The 23,595-nt window shown below is 44.2% G+C and overlaps 1 protein-coding gene across 4 annotated transcripts in view; it reads left to right on the forward strand.

Annotated features, from left to right (window-relative positions):
• The first annotated feature begins 5,072 nt into the window (after positions 1–5,072).
• The window catches only part of ZNF480 (zinc finger protein 480), a 28,554-nt gene continuing 10,031 nt past the window's right edge, over positions 5,073–23,595 (forward strand). The window contains exons 1-5 of one of the 4 annotated variants that reach the window (XM_030821208.1): positions 7,715–7,747; positions 8,161–8,221; positions 8,308–8,398; positions 21,663–21,789; positions 23,319–23,447. In XM_030821208.1, the coding sequence (XP_030677068.1) occupies positions 8,327–8,398; positions 21,663–21,789; positions 23,319–23,447 (328 nt within the window). In that variant the 5' untranslated portion in view covers positions 7,715–7,747; positions 8,161–8,221; positions 8,308–8,326. Of the gene's footprint in view, positions 5,141–7,704; positions 7,748–7,969; positions 8,222–8,307; positions 8,399–21,662; positions 21,790–23,318; positions 23,448–23,595 lie in introns of those variants that run through there. The other 3 variants (XM_003269875.3, XM_030821209.1, XM_030821207.1) reach the window with 3 other exon arrangements.

Genomic DNA, 23,595 nt, shown 5'->3' on the forward strand with positions numbered 1-23,595 from the left:
TGTTTTGCTTTTCTACATAATTGTTTGGATAATCTTGTCAGTATCTACAAAGTGCCTTGATAGTAAATATATTAACCCTGTGTATCAATTTGGGGTAATTTCACATTTTTTTCTATGTTGGGTCTATCAATAAATTGATATTGTATATGTCTCTATCTGGGTGTCTTTGATTTCTTTCATCAGCATTTTGTAGTTTTAAAATCCTGAGAATGTTAAATTAACATATTTTTTGACTTTTTTTTTTTTTTTTGAGACAGAGTCTTGCTCTGTTGCCCGGTCTGGAGTGCAGTGGCACGATCTTGGCTCACTACAACCTCTGCCTTCTGGGTTCGAGCGATTCTCCTGCCTCAGCTTCCCGAGTAGCTGGGATTATAGGCGTATGCCACCATGCCCAGCTAATTTTTGTATTTTTAGTAGAGATGGGGTTTTACTGTGTTGGCCAGGCTGGTCTCAAACTCCTGACCTCAAATGATAGGCCCACTTCGGCCTCCCAAAGTGCTGGGATTACAAGCCTGAGTCACCACGCCTGGCCTTCATTGACCTTTTTATTGAGCAATCATATGTGGTATTGTGTTTTTAATTTCAGGTTCCACGTGTTAATTGCTAGTGGATAGAAATATACGAGATTTTCGTATGTTGATGTTGTACCTTGAGACCTTGAAATTTTACTTTGGAGACTTTTGTAGATTTTTTTTGGAATATTCTACATAAAGCTATTTTGTTAGTTTCCTGTTGTTACCGGAGTGAATGCCTTAAAACAAGAAAAAATGTGTTCTTGCCCAGGCGCGGTGCCTCACGCCTATAATCCCAGCACTTCGGGACACTGAGGCAGGTGGATCACTTGAGTTCAGGAGTTTGAGACCGGCCTGGCCAGCATGGTGAAACCCCGTCTCTACCAAAAATACAAAAATTAACCAGGCTTGGTGGCGGGCACCCGTGATCCCAGGTACTTGGGAGGCTGAGGCAGGAGAATCGAGGTGGAGGTTACAGTGAGCTGAGATCGCGCCATTGCATTCCAGCCTGGGCAACAAGAGCAAAACTCTGTCTCAAAAAAAAAAAAAGAAAAAGTACATAATGGGTCATATACAAGGGTGAGCCTTCTTTGTTGTTGTCGTCTTGGTTGCTTGTTTTCTTTTTTTCTTTTTTTTCTTAGGGTCTCAATCTGTTGCCCAGGTCGGAGTGCAGTGGTGTGATCTTTCTGCTCACTGCAACCTCTGCCTCCTGGGTCCAAGCGATTCTCCTGCCCAGCCTCCCAAGTAGCTGGGAATACAGCCACCCCCCACAACACCCAGCTAGTTTTTGTATTTTTAGTAGAGATAGGGTTTCACTATGTTGGCCAGGCTGGTCTCCCAACTCCTGACTTCAGGCAATCCACTCCCCTTGGCCTCCCAAAGTGCTGGGATTACAGGCATGAGCCACCGTGCCCGGCCGACAAAAATAATTTTAAAGTAATGGCTAGTTCATCCATATCTATATGTACTCCCTATATACAGAATCTGAATTCAAATTCAATTATAGCCTTTTTTTCCCAGGTCACAGAAAACAGTCTCTTCTTGGAATTAATACAAGTTTATTTTTATCAGCTCACTTCTCTGATGGAGAAAATGTCTCCTCTTACTTGTCTTCATCAGGGCTCAGTTGGTACAAGAGAAAATACCATGATAATTTAATTTTTTAAATGTTACATAGACATGACATTTTAATTACTGCTTGTATTTTGTAGTAAGACCAAAGAATTCGTAATTCTATATGCTGTTTTCCCCATGATTAGTAGGAAAGAGAAAAACATTTTTCTAAATATCCTTTTTATTTTTGGAGACAGAGTCTCACTCTGTTGCCCAGGCTGGAGTGCAGTGGCACAATCTCAGCTCACTTCAACCTCCGCCTCTGGGTTGAAGCAGTTCTCCTCCCTTCGTCTCCCAAGTAGCTGGGATTACAGTTGTGCACCACCACTCCCGGCTAATTTTTGTATTTTTAGTAGAGACAGGGTTTCCCCATTTTGGCCAGGCTGGGCTCGAACTACTAACCTCAGGTGTTCTGCGTGCCTCAGCCTCACAAAGTGCTGGGATTACAGGAGTGAGCCACCATGCCTGGCCTAAATATACTTCTAAGTTTTTGTTCCATTTAACAGGTACAAACAATGGAAATTTCTTAACAATGGAAATTGACAAGCACACTTGGCAACAATTCATAATCTCTCTCTCTCTTTTTGAAAGGAGGTCTCTTTATGTTGCCCAGTCTGGGCTCGAACTTCTGGACTCAAGCAATTCTCCTGCCTCATAGTCCTGAGTAGCTGGGATCACAGGCCCGTGTCACTGTGCCCAGCTAGTGTTGTCTCTTGTACGTGACAGGAACAGATGCCAGACAACCAAAATGAATACTTAGGGCCCCTCAATACCATTCAAAGAGAGAAGTATGGGCAAAGTTTATGCTGACGTTATTTTCAGTTTAAACTTTTTCATGTTCCATTTGACAATTATAACGTGTGTTTATTATGTTTTCAATTTTTCATGTTAGAATATGTGGTGACAATGTTGAAAGTGACTCCACTGCTAAATTCCTAGAAAATAGCAAAGGGTGGCGGGGTGCCATGGCCCACACCTGTGATCCCAGCATTTTGGGAGGCTGAAGAAGGAGACTTGCTTGAGCCCAGGAGTTCAAGACCACCCTGAGCAACAGAGGGAGACCTTGTCTCTACGAACAGTTTTTTGTTTTGTTTTTTAAAATTATCAGAGCATGCTGGCATACACCTGTGATCCTAGCTACTCTGGAGGCTGACATAGGAGGATCACCTGCACTCGGGGAGGTCAAGGCTGCAGTGAGCCCTGCACTCCAGTCTAGCTGACAGAGCAAGACTCTGTCTCGAAAAAAAAAAAATAATAATAATTAAAATAGAATAAAGATAAAAATTATTTGTGCTGGTGATCCCAGTTACTCAGGAGGCTAAGGTGGAGGTTCTCTTGAGACTGGTCCAGGCTGCAGTGAAGCCCAATTGCACCACTGTATTCAAGCCTGGGCAACAGAGCAAGACCCTATGATTAAAAAAAAAAAAAAAAAAAGGCCAGGTTCAGTGGCTCACGCCTGTAATCCCAGCACTTTAGGAGGCCGAGACGGGCGGATCACGAGGTCAGGAGATCGAGACCATCCTGGCTAACGGTGAAACGCCGTCTCTACTAAAAATACAAAAAATTAGCCAGGCGTGGCAGACGCCTGTAGTACCAGCTACTCGGGAGGCTGGGGCAGGAGAATGGAGTGAACCTGGGAGGCGAAGCTTGCAGTGAGCTGAGATCGCGCCACTGCACTCCAGCCTGGGCGACAGAGCGAGACTCCGTCTCAAAAAAAAAAAAAAAAGGAAAAAAGAAAAGAAAATTGCAAAGGTTAAACACCCACCACAGCACCCTCCCACCCGCCCCTTCCTCCCTCTCTCACCTTTGTTTTCCTGGGAACAGCTTACTGGAGAGAACCAGCAATGAAGAATTACTCTTCCTCATAGCACTTCATTAAGTCTAATGATCCCCGCCTTGTTTACAGAAGTAAAAGCCAGATGGAGACCTCCCAAATTCCCATCCTTTGACTTACCAAGGATTACTGAATTGTTTGTCCCCACTGCCAGGTGCTCTTGCACTGCCCCATACCTGGTCCTTTCTAGCCTTTCTCCCTGCTCCACATAAAAGAAAAACTCTTTTCTTTGTGGCTCTTGGTCATGTGGTGATCTTGTGGTTGGAGCATCGTTCCTATTGTAATAATCCTTTTGAATACGATCTCTCCCAACTAAAGTATGAATTTGTGTTTCGAGAGACGTAAATATTTTCATTATGCCATCTGTGTTGGAATCTGTTCATTCTTTTGTATTTGTGTGTGGCATAGGCTATAAAGCATACTCAACAGTTGAAAATAGTTCCTATGTTAGTAAAATATTTTGAATCTTCAATGATTTGCATCTGTGTTATAATGATATTACAGGGTAAGCATATGTTAAAATCTCTGAGGAAATATTCATTTTTACTTATTAGAGAAAAACTATATCCATGTTGGTCCCTTGAAAATTTTATGCTAATTTTATATCCTAACAGGATCATATTTTTTGTTGTTGTAGTTTTTTGTTTTTTTAGATGAATAGATGGAGTCTCACACTGTCACTCAGGCTGGAGTGTAGTCACCTGATCTTGGCTCACTGCAACCTCCGCCTCCGGGGTTCAAGCAATTCTCCTGCCTCCACCTCGAGCTGGGATTGCACGCGCGCACCACCACGCCCGGCTAATTTTTGTATTTTTAGTAGAGATGGGGTTTCACCATGATGGCCAGACTGGTCTCAAACTCCTGACCTCAAATGATCCACCTGCCTTGGCCTCCCAAAGTGCTGGGATTACAGGTGTGAGCCACCTCGCCCGGTTAATGCTTTTTTAAAAGCAACAATTGGTGACCTAAATTCTCACTGGCCTTAGCCCTCCATGCCCCTGGTGCTGTCACTAGAACACTCTCTGGAGCTGAGCACAGAGTTACCTCTGTCCCTCCCGAAAGAACAGGGAATAGAAAAGGAGAGGATTTCTATTCTGCTTTGTGGGCCGTCAGCATGAACTTGCACATTCTACCCAGGCAGGGCTTTGTAGTTCACATATTAATTTGTGTCGCTTTCACAGACAATCCCAGGGCTTTTTAATTAAATTCCTAAATTTAGTTTTTTATGTATTTATTTTAGAGACTGAGTCTCTGTCGCCCAAGCTGGAGTGCAGTGGCCGTTGTAACTCAGTGTAAATTCGAGCTCCTGGGCTCAAGAGATCCTCCCGCCTCAGTCTTCGGGGTAGCTGGGACTACAGGTGCCCGACCCCACGGTCGGCTTACGATTAACTTTAATAGCAGGAATTTTCCTGGATCTAATCATTAGCCCTCTGTCCTGGCAAGAGTACAGTTCGGAGACAGCTGAGTTGCTCCAGCTTCCTTGACAGGTCTCGCCTGCAAAACCCGGAAAACACAGGCACTGGAAGCGAGGCGGTGGGAAGCGCAAGCCCCGCCCCCGCCCCCGCCCCCGCGTTGACCCCGGCCAGGCCCGGCCCCGCCCTGCTCAGACCCCTCCGCTGCGCGCGCAGTTTCCCACAAACCCGGAAGCGGATCGCGTGGAGTGAAGGTCACGCCGCGGCGCGTGAGTTTCCCTTTGTGTAAATTAATCTGCGCTTCCCAGCTCCCCCGCGCTTCTGTACCCGGGATCTGAGGGGCCACACAGACCTTGAAATCCTCGCACCGCTCCCTCTACCCTGACCAAATTGAGGCGTCTCCGTGAGAGTCAGGCGGTCGCTTCCCTGTGTGTTTAAATCGCTCGGCGGCGGGTCCTGTCTCCGTCTTTCTGCCACAGGCCATGTGGTCACCTCCTGTCGCGGAGTTTTCCTGCTTCAAATCCTTCAGTGATGCTTACATCCGCCCCGCACAGCGTAAAGTCCTCCTCCGCTAGGTGGATTCCGGTCTATCAGGTCCCCCAAGCCTCGCCTTTGTTGGCCCTGGAGCTCAGCGCTCCAATCTCAATCCAGGAGAAGCCGCGTCTTCTGCCGAATCCTGGGATTCTGCGGACACCACCCCTTTCTTGATCCAGACCCTACCTTTACCCTCCTTGATACGGGGCCCCGCTACTCCCCAGGCCTCCTCTTCCCAGCCACCGCTTCTCCTAACCCTGGGTGTGGGGAGGTGACTTATTCTGTCTCTTGACATCTAGTGTTCTTGCGGGCCACATAACACTCCACTGAAAAGGTGTTCTGCATGTGGGCATCGGATCCCAATTCCTTCCATGGGAATGTGTGCAGAAAGAGATGGAGAGCGAGGGAGAAGAAAGAGAAGCATTTTGAAGGAGAAAAGAAGATTGAGGGAGAGCCTTAAGTAGATGGCAAAGTAGGGAGTGGATGGGGGATTTGCAGAGACAGCGAATGAAGCTGGGAAAGTAGCAAGGGGAGAAAAGCAACTGGAGAAATGCAGAGAAAAGTTCCATCTCTGGAGAGATGAAGGACAGCAAGATACTGAGAGGGGCAGCAAAGTGGGAAGTTCCTCAGTTTGAGAGTGGGGGAGAGGAGGAGGGATTTGGAGCCAGGGCAGACAGAGCAGCATAGTGCTGGGACAGCAAGAGGAGTCAGCTGGTGACAACGAGAGCAGAGGGAGAACCACAGCAGGTGGAGGCCTGGGATCTCAGGGTGCCAGAGAGTGGGGACAAGGGGGTGTAACAGAAAAGAAGGGATTTAACAGGGAGAGCAGAGAGGGAGCAGAGACAGGGAAAGAGGCAGGACCGGGCACAGTGGCTCATGCCTGTAATCCCAGCACTTTGGGAGGCCGAGGTGGGTGGATCACCCGAGGTCAGGCGTTTGAGACCAGCGTGGTCGACATGGTGAAACCCCATCTCTACTAAAAATACAAAAATTAGCCCGGCGTCAGCACGCGCATGTAATCCCAGCTGCTCGGGAGGCTGAGGCAGGAGAATTGCTTGAACCCGGGAGGCGGAGGTTGCAGTGAGCAGATTGCGCCATTGCACTCCAGCCTGGGCGACAAGAGCAAAACTCCATCTCAGGAAAAAAAAAAAAAGAGGCAGAAATAGGTGGAGATTGGGACGATCAAAGATTGAGCAGAAAGTTTAGGAGAGGGGCGAAACAAGTTGCCAGAATGGAGCAGAACAGGTGGAAGAGAAGGAATAGAAGGAGGAAGGGGAGAAACATCAGGAGAAGAGAGGGGCTCAAAATGAGCAGAATCTTAGGGGAAAAATAAAGAGGGGGAAAAAAGCTAGAGAAAGAAGGTGAGAATGAGAGATGCGTACAGAATGAGGGAGGGAAACAGTACTGAGAAAAGAGGGAACCCTGGGTGCAGATGAACGGTGAGTTGATTGGATATTATAATTAAGTTGTGACATTGATTTATCTGTTTATAATCTGATAATATGAAATATACTTTAAAAATACAGATGAAGATGAAATGTACGAAACTCCTGTCTGTAAGGCTGGTGCATTTTATAATTCTTGGCATCAGAATTTAGCTTCCGCTCACATTCCCTATTCAGGCACAGGTCAGTGACTTGAGTCATTCAGGTGTGGGTCACCCACTTTCCTTTTCCTGGGATGGGGTAGGGTGTGGGCGAGTGTATAAGATAGCAAGAAAACCGAAGTGTTTTTCTTACTCTTGCAGTCAACACCATAATGAACACTCAACACAGAATGCTTCATATTTGATGAACAAAATGTGTGGGGATTTCTTCCCACCAACAAGCAATTCGTCAGACTCCGCCTGGGTGATCCGTAATTTCACTCAACTTGACACTGTCTACGTGAAGTTAGCATCATATCCCACAGGTTGGGGGCTCAGTTCCACAAGGCTGCCCCTACTTCACGTGCTGGTTGTAAGTTCCTGGTTGGGACCTGAACTTCAACCAAACATCTAAAAATTGAAGATTCCCTTGACCCTTTCCTCAGATTTTATTAATTCGTTAGCCTCGTTCACAGAACTCAAGGAAGCATTTTGCTTAGTTTTACCCATTTGCTATGAAGAATATTGCAAAAGATACAGATGACTAGCCCGATGGAAGAACCCTCCTAGCAAATTAATCAAAAGAAGGGGCTTTGGGATACCCTGATTTTTTTTTCTTTTGTTTTGTTTTGAGACGGAGTTTCACTCTTGTTGCCCAGGCTGGAGTGCAATGGCGTGATCTCAGCTCACTGCAACATCCACCTCCCGGTTTCAAGCATTTCTCCTGCCTCAGCCTCCCAAGTAGCTGGGATTATAGGTGTGTGCCACCACGCCCAGCTAATTTTTGTAGTTTTAGTAGAGACGTGGTTTCACCATGTTGGCCAGGGTGGAATAAATGGAGTTCAGTACTGTTTGAATCAAGTTCCAGGCATCCAGTGGGGGTCTTGAGACATATCCCCATGGATAAGGGGATTCCACTGTGTTCTGCATCTGGCACTGAGCACCAAGGCTCTGTGTCCTCCATTTCTGAGGGATTACATGAGCCTGGGATCCATAGAGAGGGGAGGAGGGGCTGTGCTCTGCATGGGGTTTGGTCAGGGCTGGGTCTGGCCCTGAAGGGGAACTTAGACCAGGCCAGCCCCCCACTGCTGCAGCATGCATGTGGGCATCTCTAGGAGGGGAGCAGTTTCTGAAGATGAGTAAAAAACTCACTTCTTGTTCTTCCTGTAGGAGTTTCTTGTCCCTGCATCAACTCTGGTGCAGTGGGCAGCAGAGGACATCTTTCCACAGGGTGAGGGCTAACCTGTGTGTGTGATTGTGGCACAGGAAGAGGGTGTGTTGATTCTCAGCCCTAAACAGCATATTTTTGACATTTAGGATTGACTTCTAAAGAGTCATGCTGTGTGATGAAAAAGCCCAGAAGAGAAGGAAGAGGAAAGCAAAGGAGTCAGGGATGGCTCTTCCTCAGGTGAGATGATATTCTCGGTGGATTGTTCTGTCTCCTTTCTTTCAGAAACACTGGGCCTTGGAGTTGGGAATCTTCTCTGAGTCTGAAGTGTCCTGCCTGACAGGTTTGCTCACGCTTACCTATGCCTTCCCTCAGTGCCGAGAGCAGCTTGGTCGTGGGGACCCTAACCTAGTGGCACTTGAGGAATTAAAGACACAGACACAAGAATAGAGTGTAAAGTGGGATCAGGGGCCAACAGCCTTCAGAGCTGAGAGCTTCGAACAGGGTTTTACCCACATTTTATTGACAGCAAGCCATTGATAAGCATTGTTTCTATAGATTATAGATTAACTAAAACCATTCCTTACGGGAAACAAAGCATTCTTAGCAAGGAGTAGAGAAACAGGCTCTGGCTAATTATCTGCAGCAAAAACGTGTTGAGACACAGGCCACTCATGCTGTTGTTTGTGGTTTGAGCAGTTTTCCACTCCGGGCAGGCCAGGTGTTCCTTGCCGTTGTCCAGTAAACCAACAACTTCTAGCCATGTGTGTCATAGCCGTCACGAGCATGTTTCATTGCTGCAAAAATCCTGCTTATGGCCAGTTTCTTTAAAGCCTGTTTATGACAGGCTTAGGGCCTGTTGCCAGCATGTCCCCCTTTCTGTTTTTGCAAGGCAACAAAGGCAAAGGCTGCTTTGTCATGGTGGGCTACTTCTCACTGGATTTGGGATTCGGATCTGCAGACTACACAAAGACAAACAACACAGATTAAAAGCACAATCATCATTGAAATCACGGCACCTCCAAGTGTCTTGATCCATTTTAATGTGTTAATAGCTGCTAATCCGTCTGCAGCTCCTTCAAGCTCTTTAGTTCCTGGCATTAGCATCAGATGTGCCTGAGAGGCTTGGAATACTTGTTCCTTCAGTTTTGTAATATCTAAAGATAAATTTCCAGTGTGACCCTTTAAATGTCTGTTAACTCTTTCCTACTCGTGCTCTGTTTCATTATACAGATGAGGAGTAATGCAAAAATCAGAAGTATTCTAATTACATTGTATCTGCATTCTATATTCTGGACTAACTACTTGATCTCTTAGCCACATTACAGTTTATCGGAGATCATTTATTTGATTACCTAGTTTTCGGTCTGTGTTAGTCTGGGCATTCCACCACAAAGTAGAATTTTTCTGCCAATTATTTACATAGTCTACTCTTTGTACTGTGGGATGCAAAGTAACTCCAGCTACCATGGCAGTAGCTGTGACAGCAATCAATCCCATAATGATTAAAATTAAAGTGGCAACGAAATGCCAAGAGTACCTCAAATTCTTTTGAAGAATTTCAGTAATGTATGCACAGAAGGAGAGGCTTCCCAAGGACAGGAAAGCTTTACAGGTATGCATACTCCTTCTCGGGCTCTTACCACTAAAACAGAATGATCAGTATTATACAAGGAAGAATTCACACAAGAAAACAATGTATATTCTTGACAAGTCACATGATGATTAGGGAGATCAAGTTTTAAATCGCTTACTACAAACAGAGAAGGAGGTCTTATTGTCAGTCTCGACATGGCTGCAACTGGGGGGTTCTCGGGTTCCTCCAAAAATCTCTTCCTCAGCATCTGGCTCATGATAAGATTTCAGGTGTCTTAATGGTATCCAAATCGGCTGCTGGTTTTGGCCTGGAGATACACAAGCATAACTTCTACCCCAAGTTGTTATTTTACCTATTTCCCAACTTTTTGTTATCGGATCTCTCCACCAAACCAGTTGTTCTGCTTCTGTCTTTGCAGCTGATTTCTGTAGATGCTGTTCAGCTGCTGATAGCATCTGGCCTTTAGGCAGACTCAAAAAATTTCAAGTCAATACTGCTAGATTCAATTGCATAATTGGAGTTCCATAATCACTGTTCCCCCCTTTGTGTTTTTGTAATTGCTCCTTTAGGGAGAGATTCATTCTTTCCACAATGGCTTGTCCTTGTGAATTATATGGGATGCCAGTAATGTGTTTAATACTCTATACAGAGAAAAATGTAGCTAGAGCTTGGCTAGTACAGCCTGGGGTGTTATCTGTTTTAATAGAAGCTGGAATGCCCATCACTGCGAAGCATTGCAGAAAATGCCATTTAACAGAGGCAGAAGATTCTCTTGTTTGACAGGTAGCCTAAACAAAGTGAGAAAAGGTATCTACACATACATGCACATAAGCCAGTTTACCAAAAGAAGGAACATAAATGACATCCATTTGCCAAAGAGAATTAGGTTCCAATCCTCGAGGATTAACTCCTCCTGTGAAAGATGAGGAAGGCACCATTTGGCAAGTTGGGCATCGCTGGGTAATAGCTTTAGCTTCTTTCCAGGTAGTGCTGTATCTACGTTTTAGACCAGAGGCATTAACATGGGTTAAATTGTGAAAGTGTCTAGCATTAGATATTGCAGTAGCAACTAGGTGATCAGCCATTTGATTCCCTGCAGTTAAAGGTCCTGGAAAGGGTGTATGGGCTCTAATGTGAGTAATGTAAAAGGGTGCATTCTATTCCTAACTGTGGTTTGTAATTGGGTAAATAGTCATTAGCTGTTCATCTGTATGAAATCGTAACTGAGCATTTTTAATTGTGTGGAATGGACTACATATGAAGAATTAGAAATTACATTGACAGGCATCTTAAAAGCAGTCAGTACCTTAATTACAGCTACAAGCTCCGATTTTTGAGCTGAAGTATAGGTCATCTGGAAAGCTAGTTTTTGATCCAGAATAAGAAGCGTTACTATTACTAGACCCATCTGTAAAAACATTTTCAGCACTTTTAATTGGTTTAAATTTAGTTATTCTAGGGAGAATCTAATTAGTTAATTTTACAAATTGAAATAATTTTGTTTTTGGAAAGTGATTATTAAGAACACCCATGAAATCAGCTAACTGGGTTTGCTAAGTAAGATTATTTATAAAGGATTGTTGTATTTGTGCCTTTGTAAGAGGGTCAGTAATTTTTTCAGGGTCATATCCATGCATTTTAACATTTCAAATTCTCCCATTTCCTATCAGAGTAACAATTTGATCCTAATAATGAGTTAGAATCCATGAATTCATATGTGGAAGAAAAAGCCATTCTACCAAGTCTGCTTGTGGACAGTAACACCAGTAGGTGAATGCTGAGTTGGAAAAATCAATAAGTCTAAAGTCTTTTCTGGATCTATTCTATTTATTTGAGGTTTTATATACTTGTTTTTCAATGAGTTGTAACTCTGCCTCAGCCTCCTTTGTTAATTGCTGAGGGCTAGTGAGACTAGGATCTCCTTTAAGGATAGAAAATAGATTACTCATGGCATAGGTAGGAATGCCTAGAGCAGGTCGTATCCAATTAATGTCCCTTAGTAAGTTTTGAAAGTCATAAAGTGTTTTCAGTTGATCCTATGGTTACTTTCTGTGGAACTATTGTAGTGTCGTTTACTAAGGTCCCTAAGTAGGAGTAAGGAGTAGTAGTCTGAATTTTGTCAGGAGCTACAATTAAACGGGCACGAGAAATCGAATTTTTTAAGTGATCATAACATTTGAGTAATATTTCCTGAGTGGGGGCAGCACAAAGAATATCGTCCATATAATGAATAATGTTAACACTGTGAAAATTTTTTATGAGTAGGTTCAATTGCTTGTCCTACGTAAGTCTGACAAATTGTTGGACAGTTTAACGTGCCTTGTGGCAACACTTTCCAATGAAAACACTTAGCAGGCTGCAGGTTGTTTACCGCAGGAATTGTAAATGCAAACCATTCACAGTCTTACTCAGCTAAGGGGATAGTAAAGAAACAGCCTTTTAAATCTATGACTATTAAAGGCCAGTTTTTTTGAATCAGCAGGAAAAGACAATCCTGGCTGCAATGCCCCCATAGGTTGTATAACTGAATTAATGGCTCTAAGATCTGTCAACGTGCTCCATTTATGTGATTTTCTCTTAATAACAAAGACTGGATAATTCCAGGGGGAAACTGTTGGAGCTGTGTGTCCTTTTTCTAATTGTTCAGTAACTAATTTCTCTAAAGCCTCCAGTTTCTCTTTACTTAGCGGCCATTGTTTTATCCAAGTTGGTTTGTTAACCATTTTAAAGGTATAGGTTCTGGAGATTTAACAATGGCTGCCATGAAAAATTATATCCTAAACCCTGGTGAGAATTTTGTCCTTCTGCTTGAAGTGGTTTCTTTAACCCTTTTAAATTTTTTTCTAATCCCATGCCAGGCACATACCCCACCTCTTGCATCATATGCTGACTTTGAGGGCTATATAATTGTTCTGGAATTAACACTTGTGCTCCCCATTGCTGTAATAAATCTCTTCCCCATAAATTTATAGGTACAGAAGTTACAATTGGTTGGCCAGGTGTGGTGGCTCAAGCCTGTAATCCCAGCATTTGGGAGGCCAAGGCGGGCGGATCATGAGGTCAGGAGTTTGAGACCATCCTGGCCAACATGGTGAAACCCTGTCTCTACTAAAAATACAAAAAAATTAGCTGGGCATGGTGGCGGGCACCTGTAGTCCCAGCTACTCAGGAGGCTGAGGCAGGAGAATGGCGTGAACCTGGGAGGCGGAGCTTGCAGTGAGCTGAGATCACGCCACTGCCCTCCAGCCTAGGAGACAGAGCCAGACTGCATCTCAAAAAAAAAAACAAAAAAAAAAAACAGAAGTTACAATTGGTTGAATAGTCCCAGATTGTTCATTGGGTCCTTCACAATGCAATATATAACTGCTTTGATATACTTTATGGGCTATACCAACTCCAACTATGTTAAATTGAGTGGGTTGAATTGGCCACACGGACGGCCAGTGCTGTAGAGAAATGATTGAAATGTCTGCTCCTGTATCTACCAATCCTTTAAATTTTTTTCCTTGTATAGTTATTTCACATATTACTAATATTTATTAGTAATTTGATTCACCCAATAAGCTGCTTTGCCTTGTTTATTTGTGCTTCCAAATCCTCTCGTTCATTTAGTTTCACTTTTCCCCATTTCCACTTATGGCACAATCAGGAGTTGTGCTATGGGCTCTCCTGGCTCTGCTTTCCAGGGAACAGAAGTAGATATAACAATTTGAATTTCCCCATTGTAATCTGAGTCAATGACTCCTGCATGTACTTGCACTCCTTTTAAACTTAAACTAGACTTACCTAGAAGTAATCCTACTGTCCCCACTGGCAAGGGTCCACAGACTCCTGTTGGCACTTTTTGCAGGGGTTCCCCAGGCAGAAAGCTCACAGGTTTTGTGCAACATAAATCTACTGCAACACTACCGGCTGTGGCAGGGGACAGGTATTGCATGGGGGTGAGGGAGTGGCCTGAGCTGGAAATGCCCCGGTTTGGAACGAGGCCCGGGACGGGCCCCTCATGGCCTTTCCTGAAATCGGGTTCTCATTTTTATCAAACTAAGAGTGACATTGATTAGCCTAATGTTTTCCTTTTTTACATTTTGGACATATTTCAGGCTCAGCAGATTTCTTTTTTCCCCCAACTGGTAGCCTGACTTGCTGGTTTTTTCTACATTCTTTTTCAGTATGACCATGCTTCCCCCAGTTAAAACAAGCTCCAGGAAATGGAGTATTTCCTTTACCCACTTTCAGTCCTGCCATTGCCTGGGCTAGCGGAGTAGTCTTATGCAGTTTACCTCTGATACCATCACCAGCTTTAATATAGTCAACCATATGTGCTTTTCCCCTAATAGGTCGCAGAGTGGCTTGGCACTCAGGATTGGCATTGTTGAAAGCTAATAACCGCAACACTATGTCCTGAGCAGCCGAATCTGCAATCACCTTTTTAAGAGACTCCTGTAATCTAGCTATAAAATCTGGGTACAGTTCTTTCAGTCCCTGCTTGACAGCACTTGAAGGGTATTGTTCCCTGCCTGAAGTGATTTTTTCCCAAGCTCTAATGCACACTCCTCTAAGTTGCTCTATGGCATCATCCCGTATAACCACTTGTACATCTAAACCACCCCAGCCACCAACTCCCAAAAGTTGGTCTGCACTTATATTAATTTGAGGTTGGGCCTGGGCGTTGTGAGCAGCCTGGATGGAAGCTTCATTTGCCCACCAAGTTTTAAATTGTAAGAATCGAGTAAGTGCATCGTGGTCAGTAGGAATCATTCAATCGGAGACAGCAACATTCTTTAACAGTCCCATTACAAAAGGAGAAGCTGGTCCATATTGATTAATAGCTCGTTTAAATTCTTTAAGTATTTTAAAAGGAAAAGGCTCAAATGTAGCCATCATATTCCCCTGTTGATCAGGTGGGTGTATTCTAACAGGGAACTGCTAAGCATCCATATCACACTCTCATCTAGCTTGCTGGATTCCTGCCTGAATAGAACTGAGAGCAGTTGCTCGAGGCGCAGCTCGAACACTCACTAGGGCAACTACTTTTTGCCCAGTGTCCTCTGGAAAAGAAAGATCTGGAGGGTGAGGCCACTCTTTCTTCAAAGTGATGAGGGGGTGTAGATGGGTAGGGACAAACCTCTCCCTCCTTTGTTGCTTTAGCTGGCAAGGAAACCTTCTCTGTCACTTCTTCTGTACTTCATTATACTCCCCTTCTTCCTCTGATTCCTCTTCCTTATCATCTGTGTGGAAAGGCTCCAAGGTGGAACAAACCAGAGCCCACACTGACCAGACAGTTATAGGACTATCCTCAGTGCCATCCTTATGTGCTTTCTTCAGTGTGCTGCCTACCTTTTCCCAGACCTCTACATTCATAGTTCCTCAGTCTGGATACCAGGGGCAATATTTCTCTACCACACTAAAAACCTGCGTGAGTCAGCTAGTGCTAACCTTTACTCTTCCTTTTCTGAGGAGCTGCTGAAGCAGACTCAAGCCTCACGTCTGCTCGACCCTTGTCGAGCTTCCAAGCTCCCCTTCTTATTCACCACAGGGATTGCTTAAGAGTACTTGGGTGTTCTCCAGCGTAGTTCCGTGTTCTCCAGCCGTCACTCTGGCGACCCTTCAACCCAGGTTTGAGCCCCATGTTGGGCGCCACTTGCTGAGACCAGCTCAGTCATGGGGACCCTAACCTAGTGGCACTAGAGGAATTAAATACACAGACACAAGAATAGAGTGTAAAGTGTGATCAGGGGGCCAACAGCCTTCAGAGCTGAGAGCTGTGAACAGAGTTTGACCCACATTTTATTGACAGCAAGCCAGTGATAAGCATTGTTTCTATAGATTATAGATTCACTAAAAGCATTCCTTACAGGAAACAAAACATTCTTAGCAAGGATAAGAGAAACAGGCTCTGGCTAATTATCTGCAGTTTTCTACTCTGGGCAGGCCAGGTGTTCCTTGCCCTGCTCCAGTAAACCAACAACTTCTAGCAGTGTGCGTCATAGCCATCATGAGCACATTTCATTGCTGCAGAAATCCTGTTTATGGCCAGTTTCTTTAAAGCCTGTTTATGACAAGCTTAGGGCCTGTTGCCAGCACTGCAGTCCCTCTAATCTCACTTAGATTCCATCTCCCGTTACCCAGTGACATGAACTGGGGATGAGGCTTCACTGGGCATGGTTCTGGGAAGGGCTCACTCCCTAGCATGGATGGAGATGGGGTGCAGGCCACATGGCGTTAGAGCTGTTGGGCAGTGGGGATTGTTCAGGGGCCACATCCGAGTGCACCATCACCTCTCTGTAGAACAGAAGCTGCACGTGGAAGTCATGTATTATTGTGCACAAGCACCTAGTTAATTCTAGGAAAGGAGTGAAGGAAGGAGAACCTTTTCTGCTTGATTTTTTTTCTTTTTTTTTTTTGAGACCGAGTCTTGCTCTGTCATCCAGGCCAGAGTGCAGTGGTGCAATCTCAGCTCACTACAACTTCCATCTCCCTGGTTCAAGCAATTCTTGTGCTTCAGTGTCCCGAGTAGCTGGGATGTCAGGTGCCCCCCACCACACCCAGCTAATTTTTGTATTTTTAGTAGAGATGGGGTTTCAACATGTTGACTAGGCTGGTCCTGAACTCCCAAGCTCAGGTGATCCACCCGCCTCAGCTTCCCAAAGTGCTGGGATTATAGGTGTGAGCCACCGTGCCCAGCCTTCCTGCCTGATTTTTACTAAAGTTGAAGCTAAACGCCTTTCCCAGTTTTTTACTTCTAGCTTGGTTCGGGGAGGACGTTCTCTCATCATTCTCAGCGCGTGCCTCTCACAGAGACCGATTTTCCTTCGGGGAGTCTCCTGCACCAGCTATGTTAAGCAAAAAATGTGATAATTTTGCTCAGAGATTGGAGCAGATTTATTTATTTTTTTGTCAGAGAGGAGGAAATCATATTCTTGTCTACCAATTATTATTATCATTTTTTAACATCAAATTATGTGTAAATTTGTCTTATAGGAAAACTCCAAATGTACAGGTTAGGCCATCAAATACAAAACATTCCCTGTCCTAAATGTCTACGTGACGTGTAAATAGTTGTTATGGGAGGGAGCCTTCCACCTTCTCTCAGTCTCACTGGGGACCCACTGCTGTCAGCTCTGTCAGGAGTGAGAGCAAGTCCTGTAGAATTATATGTATACAGCATTGTGGTGTTTTAAGTAAAATTCTCAGTGATTGTTTTATGATACTTTATTCTGTAAGCTGTGAAAATTTGCTCCTTTACACCTTCATGTGAACGTTCTCTGAATTAACAATCAGTCACCTCTCTGTTTTTAGTGTCTGGCTTGGTTCAGGGAGGATGCGCTCTGGTCAGCCCAGCTGGAGACTCTGGAGGTCCCTCACCTTGTCTGGGATGTGTCCTCTCTGGGCTTTGCTTGTTAACCTCCTCACTGAAGGGGGTGACCAGGTTCTGCTGAGGAGTGCCCCTTTCTGCACCTGCTCTTCAGCCTGTGTGGGGCAATAGGAAGCTGGGGTCTGCACCATCACCTAGTGTCTGCTGTGTTACTGCTGGCTCTAGTTTATGCTGGTGCCTTTGTTCTCAGTGGCTTCCTGACCTGGGGCCCTGTTACTTCAGTTCTTATGTTCAGACAAGACAGAAACTTGTCCCTTAGGCAGTTCCCTGAAAAGTCAGAAGGTTGGATAGACATTCCCATTGTTTTCCTCTCTCAGGAGATATCTGGAGTTTGTGGTATCCTCTGGATGATGGCATGTCATGCCTGGACAGGGGTTCTGGTGAGTGTGTGTCACATATTTTCGCACTCAGCTCCCAGTAGGTTGACTTGGTACTGGTGCATCTCTGGGCGCAGCCTCCTGAGTTTCTCATAAAAGTCAATTGTCCCACGTATTCTTGTTTAAGTTGTGTCTACATGGATTCAAAATGGTCCGGGGCTTCCTATTCCTCTGTCTTGCTGACATTACTCTTTTAGTAGAGTTGCAGATTTCTTACACAGGTCTGGAATGTCTTCTAGTTAGGGGCCATGTATATTTCCTAAGGGAGATGTCAGATGTTTCTTTACTGTGTGTGTCATTTTATAAATAGTGTTGCTAAAGAAGGATACTTTTTTCAATATATTCTTTTTTTAAAATTTATTTTCTTCTTTTAATTCTTTTTTCTTTCTTTTTGAGACAGAGTCTTGCTGTGTCACCCAGGCTGGAGTGCCGTGGCAGGATCTCAGCTCACTGCAACTTCTGTCTTCTGGGATCAAGCAATTCTCATGCCTCAGCCTCACAAGTAGCTGAGATTACAGGCGCCCACCACCACACCCAGCTAATTTTTTGTATTTTTAGTAGAGATGGGGTTTCACCATGTTGGCCAGGCTGGTCTCGAACTCCTGACCTCAAGTGATCCGCCTGCGTCGGCCTCCCAAAATGCTGAGATTACAGGCTTGATCCCAGCACTGTACCAGGCTAATATATTATTAGTTAATATGCTAAAATGACATTCTTTGTCTTGGTTAAAATAATTTTGTTAATTATATATATTTTTAAATCCAGCTTTTTCCTGCCCCCAACCCCCACTACTTTTTTTTTGTTTAACGTCTCTTTCTGGTCCCTGCCCAAGCATCCTGTGCAGTGGTGATTGGCTGCAGCACAGACCAGCCCCCTTTTCCCTGCCTTAAAGTCGAGGAAATGTCTGCCATGTTTACTGCTGATTATCATGTTTCATGAGACGTTCTTGCTTAATGATATGGTTGTTTTTGTTTTCAAATTTTATTTTAATTATCTAGCAATTTCGTAAGATGTATACTGCTGAGATATTTTCTTTGACTTATTTTGTTGAATTATTATATCATATTAATAAATTTTCTATCATGTATTAATGTTTTATTAATCGTATATATTGATAAGCCCCATTGGGCTTTTGTAAATACCAAATACATAAAGTTTATGGACATAATTATTATATTTGTGTAAGTCAGGGTCGATCACATGTGTGTAGAATCCCAGCTTCTTGGGAAGCTGAGGCAGGAGGATCGCTTGTATGCAGGAGTTTGAGTCCACCCTAGGCAACATACTGAAACCCCATCTCAATTTTTTAAAATATTATATATAATCATATTTTTTATATAAATAAAGATGGGATCTTTCTATGTTGCCCAGGCTGTTCTCAAACCCCTGTCCTCAAGCAGACCTCCCACCTTGGCCTCCCAAAGTGCTGGGATTACAGGTGGAGCCACCATGCCCAGCCTACATTTATATTTTTGAATCTGGGTATTTAATAGAGATTAGAGTTCAACTTTCTGTGTTTTTTCATGGTCTATCATTTTTTAATGGCTTAATATACAGCAATGTTTATAAACTCAATTGAGTACAATTTATACATTTTTGTTGCAAACATGCTGAAATGTACATAGCAAAAATAACAGTGACAGGTGGGTGCACTGGTACCAACCTTTAGCTCCAGATACGTGGGAGGCTGAGGAGGGAGAAACATTTGAGCCCCAGGAGTTCAAGGCTGTAGTACACTGTGAATAAGCCACCTCCATACAACCTGGACAACATAGTGAGACCCTGTCTCTAAAAATTAAAAAAAAAAGTGATGACAAATGTCATCTAAAAAATAGGTTATTGACAGACAACTCGTATTTCAGTTGATGTGTATAAGTGTATATGTATGCTAGTGTATATGGGTCTAAGTGTACATATATATAGGTGTGTACATGTGATGTGTGTTTATGACTACACAGATGAGCAAGCCTATGGTTTTATTAAAAACATCATTTTTATGTATTTTTTCAACAGTTGAAATTACATCTGAAATATTTTCCATGATCTCAGAAATTGTCCTACACCATCATGTTAATGAGTTGATGGCTGTGAATAGTAACATATTATGGGATACATGTGTGTACTCATATATGATAATTTTTTTTTTTTTTTTTGGACAGAGTCTCTCTTTGTCACCAGGCTGGAGTGCAGTGGTGCAATCTTGGCTCACTGTAGTCTCTGCCTCCCAGGTTCAAGTGATTCTCCTGCCTCAGCCTCCTGAGTAGGTGGGATTAAAGGCGCGTGCCACCATGCCCAGCTAATTTTTGTATTTTTTAGTAGAGATGGGGTTTCACCACATTGGTCAGGCTGGTCGTGATCCCCTGAACTTGGGATCCACCCGCCTTGACCTCTCAAAGTGCTGGGATTACAGGCGTGAGCCACCACGCCCGGTCATAATGACCTTTTATGAAGGTCCATGATTTTATCCCTAAACTTGTTTTAACTTTTTTCTTAGGTAATTGTCAATTTACTTTTGATGCTGAGCTGTTCATTGTTTGATTCTTTTGGTTTGGTTCTAATGCCCGGACACCTGGAATCTGGTGCTTACTCTGCTGTTTTTAGTCCTTACACCTGGGGCGAGTTTCTTAGAGTATCTGTGACACAGTTGTCTTCTCAGTAAGACAGGGACAGGTCTTTCTTTCATGGGCTTTTGTTGTTACAGCAGTTAGTACATGTAAAGCATTTAGAATAGTGCCTGTCACATGGGAAGTGTTCAAAAGCTTCAGTCATTGCTATTGTTATCATCACAGCTTTATAATTCCTTTTTTTTTTTTTTTTTTTTTTTTGAGACAGAGTCTCACTCTGTAGCCCAGGCTGTAGTGCAGTGGTGTGATGTTGGCTCATCGCAACTTCTGCCTCCTGGGTTCAAGCAATTCTCTTGCCTCAGCCTCCTGAGTAACTGGGATTACAGGCACCCACCAGTACCCCCGGCTGATTTTTGTATTTTTAGTAGAGACGGGGGTTTCCCCATGTTGGCCAGGATGGTCTTGAACTCCTGACCTCAAGTGATCCACCCACCTCGGCCTCCCAAAATGGTGGGATTACAGGCGTGAGCCACCGTGCCCAGCCTATAATTCTTTTTTTTTTTTTTTTTTTTTTGTGAGATGGTCTCACTCTTGTCCCCCAGGATGGACTACAGTGGTGCAATCTCGGCTCACTGCAACCTCTGCCTTCCAGGTTCAAGTGATTCTTCTGCCTCAGCCTACCGAGTAGCTGGGATAACAGGTGCATACCACCACGCCCAGCTAATTTTTGTATTTTAATTAGAGATGGGGTTTCACCTTGTTGGCCAGACTGGTCTCTAACTCCTGACCTCAGGTCATCTGCCCGCCTCAGCCTCCCAAAGTCCTGGGATTACAGGCATGAGCCACCATGACTGGCCTATAATTCTTTTTTTTTTTTGAAGCCACTGTGCACATTTTCTTCTCTGAAGACACCACTTGTCTTGTAGTGGTGGTGATATTGGTAGGTATTCAGATCAGGTAGGTACTGAATATCACTTGGAGTGTCAAAAACAATATCTAATGCTTCTATAGAGATAACCATGGGTTAATTTTTTATTTGTATTTCTTATATGTCCACAAAATGAGAAATCTATATTGATTTTTAAAATATAACTTCTTTTGGAAAAGTATAATAAAAACAATTCACAGGCCAGGGTGGTGGCTCATGCCTGTAATCCCAGCACTTAGGGAGGCTGAGATGTGTGGACCACTTGAGATCAAGAGTTCAAGACCAGCCTGGCCAATGTGGCGAAATTCTGTCTCTACTGACAATACAAAAATTAGCCAGGTGTGATGGTGTGCACCTGTAGTCCCACCTACTTGGGAGGCTGAGGCACAAGAATTGATTGAACCCAGGAGGTGGAGGTTGCAGTGAGCCGAGATCGCACCACTGCACTCCAGCCTGGGCAACAGAGTAAGACTCTGTCTCAAAAACAAAAACAAAAACAAAAACAACACATTTACAGACACATAACTACATCACAAATACCTTAATGTGGATTCGTCAGAACATTCTCTTCAATCGAGTTAATTTTTACAACTCCCTTCTCATTTTGAGTGAAGATAAATACCCTTTACATATCCTGTTGGTGAAATGTGGTTTTCATTTTAGGGACACTTGACATTCAGGGATGTGGCCATCGAATTCTCTCAGGCAGAGTGGAAATGCCTGGACCCTGCACAGAGGGCTTTATACAAGGACGTGATGTTGGAGAACTACAGGAACCTGGTCTCCCTGGGTGAGGATCATGCCCCTGCAGAAGCTGGGATCTGCCCTTGGTTATTTCAGCATTTTCCCTTGTGTGCCTCCTGGGAGCCCCTGCATTGTTTGACTGACATTAAGCAGGAGAATCACTTGAACCTGGGACACAGAGGTTTTGGTGAGCCGAGATCACGTCATTGCCAGCCTGCCAACAGAGCGAAACTCCGTCCCCCCACCAAAAAAAAAAAAACAACCAAAAAAACCCTTATTGACTCAGGCTGGGACCAGTGGCTCACACCTCTAATTCCAGCACTTTGGGAGGCCAAGGCAGGAGGATCACCTGAGGTCAGGAGTTCGAGACCAGCCTGGCCAACATGGTGAAACCCCGTCTCTACTAAAAATACAAAAATTAGCCGGGCATGGTGGTGGGAGCCTGTAATCCCAGCTACTTGGGAGGCTGAGTCAGGAGAATCTCTTGAACCCAGGAGGTGGAGGTTGCAGTGAGCCGAGAATGCACCATTGCACTCCAGCCTGGGCAACAAGAGTGAAACTCCGTCTCTTAAAAAAAAAAAAATCTAAAAACCTTGACTCAGAAATGAAAAGCTCCATAGTGTTTTCTGGAGTTGAAATGTCCTTTTTCTACAGATGTTCTGTCCCCTTCATTATACATCATTGGGTGGTACCAGGGCGGAAGTATGCATAAAACCTTTTTTGTTTGTTTTTGAGATTGAGTCTTGCTCTGTCGCCCTGGCTGGAGGGCATGTGATCGTGGCTTACTGCAGCCTCTGCCTCCCAGGCTTAAGCAATTCGCCTTAGCCTCCCTAGTAACTGGGATTACAGGTGCCTGCCACCATACCCGGCTAATTTTTCTATTTTTCACTTTTACAATGTTGGCCAGGCTGGTCTCAAACTCCTGGGCTCAAGCAATCCACCTGCCTCAGCCTCCCGAAGTGCTGGGATTACAGGCATGAGCCCCCACACCCAGCTGCATAAAACCTTATGGCAAACTTTTCAGATACCCACTTCCCTGTTTTCTACTCCTGTGCTTTGTTTTATGTTTTGTTTTTTTTTGAGATGGAGTGTTTCACTCTTGGAGGCTGGAGTGCAATGGTGCGATCGTGTCTCACTGCAACCTCCACCTCCTGGGTTCAAGTGATTCTCCTGCCTTAGCTGCTCGAGTAGCTGGGATGAGGCATGTGCCACCATGCTCGGCTAATTGGTTTTTTGTATTTTTAGTAGAGATGGAGTTTCTCCGTGTTGGTCAGGCTGGTCTCGAACTCCCAACCTCAGGTGATCCACCCGTCTCGGCCTCCCAAAGTGCTGGGATTACAGGCGTGAGCCACCACGCCCAGCCTCTACTCCTGTGCTTTATACTCAGTAGTTCTTGGAAAGGGGCTTGATGTCTGCATGTTATAATATTCCCTAAGCATTCAGAAGGAGGCAGTGTATGGATGAATTTGTGAAATATTATTCTTGATTCATTTGTGATATCCTCTCTCCTTCCTACACATAGGGCTTGGATTTTGGAGATGCCACAGCACATTTTGATTCTTTTTTTACAAACAGGAATCTCTCTTCCTGACCTGAACATTAACTCCGTGTTGGAGCAAAGGAGGGAGCCCTGGTCTGGTCAGAGTGAAGTGAAAATAGCAAAAAATTCAGATGGGAGGGAGCGCATCAAAGGTGTGAACACAGGTAAGAGGTCAGATGGGCATGTTGGAATCCATGCTGTTGTTTGGGCTTTTTGTTTTGTTTTGTTTTGTCTAGTTTTGGTTTTTTATGTTTGTATTTTTGCGTTTGTTTTGTTTTTGAGATGGAGTCTCACTCTGTCATGAAACAGAGC

Source organism: Nomascus leucogenys, chromosome 10 (assembly GCF_006542625.1).
Source record: "Nomascus leucogenys isolate Asia chromosome 10, Asia_NLE_v1, whole genome shotgun sequence".
NCBI lineage: Eukaryota > Metazoa > Chordata > Mammalia > Primates > Hylobatidae > Nomascus > Nomascus leucogenys.